This window comes from Alligator sinensis, unplaced genomic scaffold (genome assembly GCF_000455745.1).
Source record: "Alligator sinensis unplaced genomic scaffold, ASM45574v1 scaffold1386_1, whole genome shotgun sequence".
Taxonomy (NCBI): domain Eukaryota; kingdom Metazoa; phylum Chordata; order Crocodylia; family Alligatoridae; genus Alligator; species Alligator sinensis.
Window position 1 is genome coordinate 187,533 of NW_005842806.1, and position 748 is coordinate 188,280.

At 48.0% G+C, this 748-nt stretch overlaps 1 protein-coding gene across 1 annotated transcript in view; it reads left to right on the forward strand.

Moving 5' to 3' along the window:
- TEX52 (testis expressed 52) overlaps positions 1–748 on the forward strand; it is an 8,782-nt gene that overhangs the window by 3,581 nt on the left and 4,453 nt on the right. Inside the window, 1 exon segment of the mRNA XM_025191299.1 lies at positions 506–748. Coding sequence (XP_025047084.1) covers positions 530–748 — 219 coding nt within the window. The 5' untranslated portion in view covers positions 506–529.

A 748-nucleotide genomic window follows, 5' to 3' on the forward strand; every position in this document is an offset into this window, starting at 1 on the left:
CAGCAGGGTGTGACCTTCTACCTGGGATCTCTTAAGCATATATTAACAACCTTATGTAGAAGCAGGACGTTGGCTTCCATGGTTCTCCTGCCTTACCTGTGGCAGGTTAGGGTGTTAATGTCTTGCGTTGCCAGGGTTGATGGTAGTTTTATGAAGAGTTTAGATTACAGATTTGTATAGAATGGTTTGGATAGGGCTGATCCTGCCTCAGGCAAGGTGTGGGACTAGATAAGCAGGGCTGGAAGGGACCTCCATGTAGAAGCAGGACGTTGGCTTCCATGGTTCTCCTGCCTTACCTGTGGCAGGTTAGGGTGTTAATGTCTTGCGTTGCCAGGGTTGATGGTAGTTTTATGAAGAGTTTAGATTACAGATTTGTATAGAATGGTTTGGATAGGGCTGATCCTGCCTCAGGCAAGGTGTGGGACTAGATAAGCAGGGCTGGAAGGGACCTCCAGAGGTTCTCTATGTTTTTAAGAATATTTTCCTTTCATTTCTTTCCTGCTAGGCCGTTTCTGGGATCCTTTTAGAGATGAACACTTGGGCAGAGAGAGAGTTTCTGTGTAAAGACAAGCACATCACATGGCCTGGGTTTTCCCCAAGGCCTTTTCATAGACTGGCAATTGCAAGACCACCCTGCACAGACACCAAGATTAAGGTTCATCAGAAACTGCGCTCCTCCTGGAAAGATGCAAGCCCCTGGCACCTCTGGGGATACCACACTTGGCTGGATGTAGGGAGGCTGCCACCA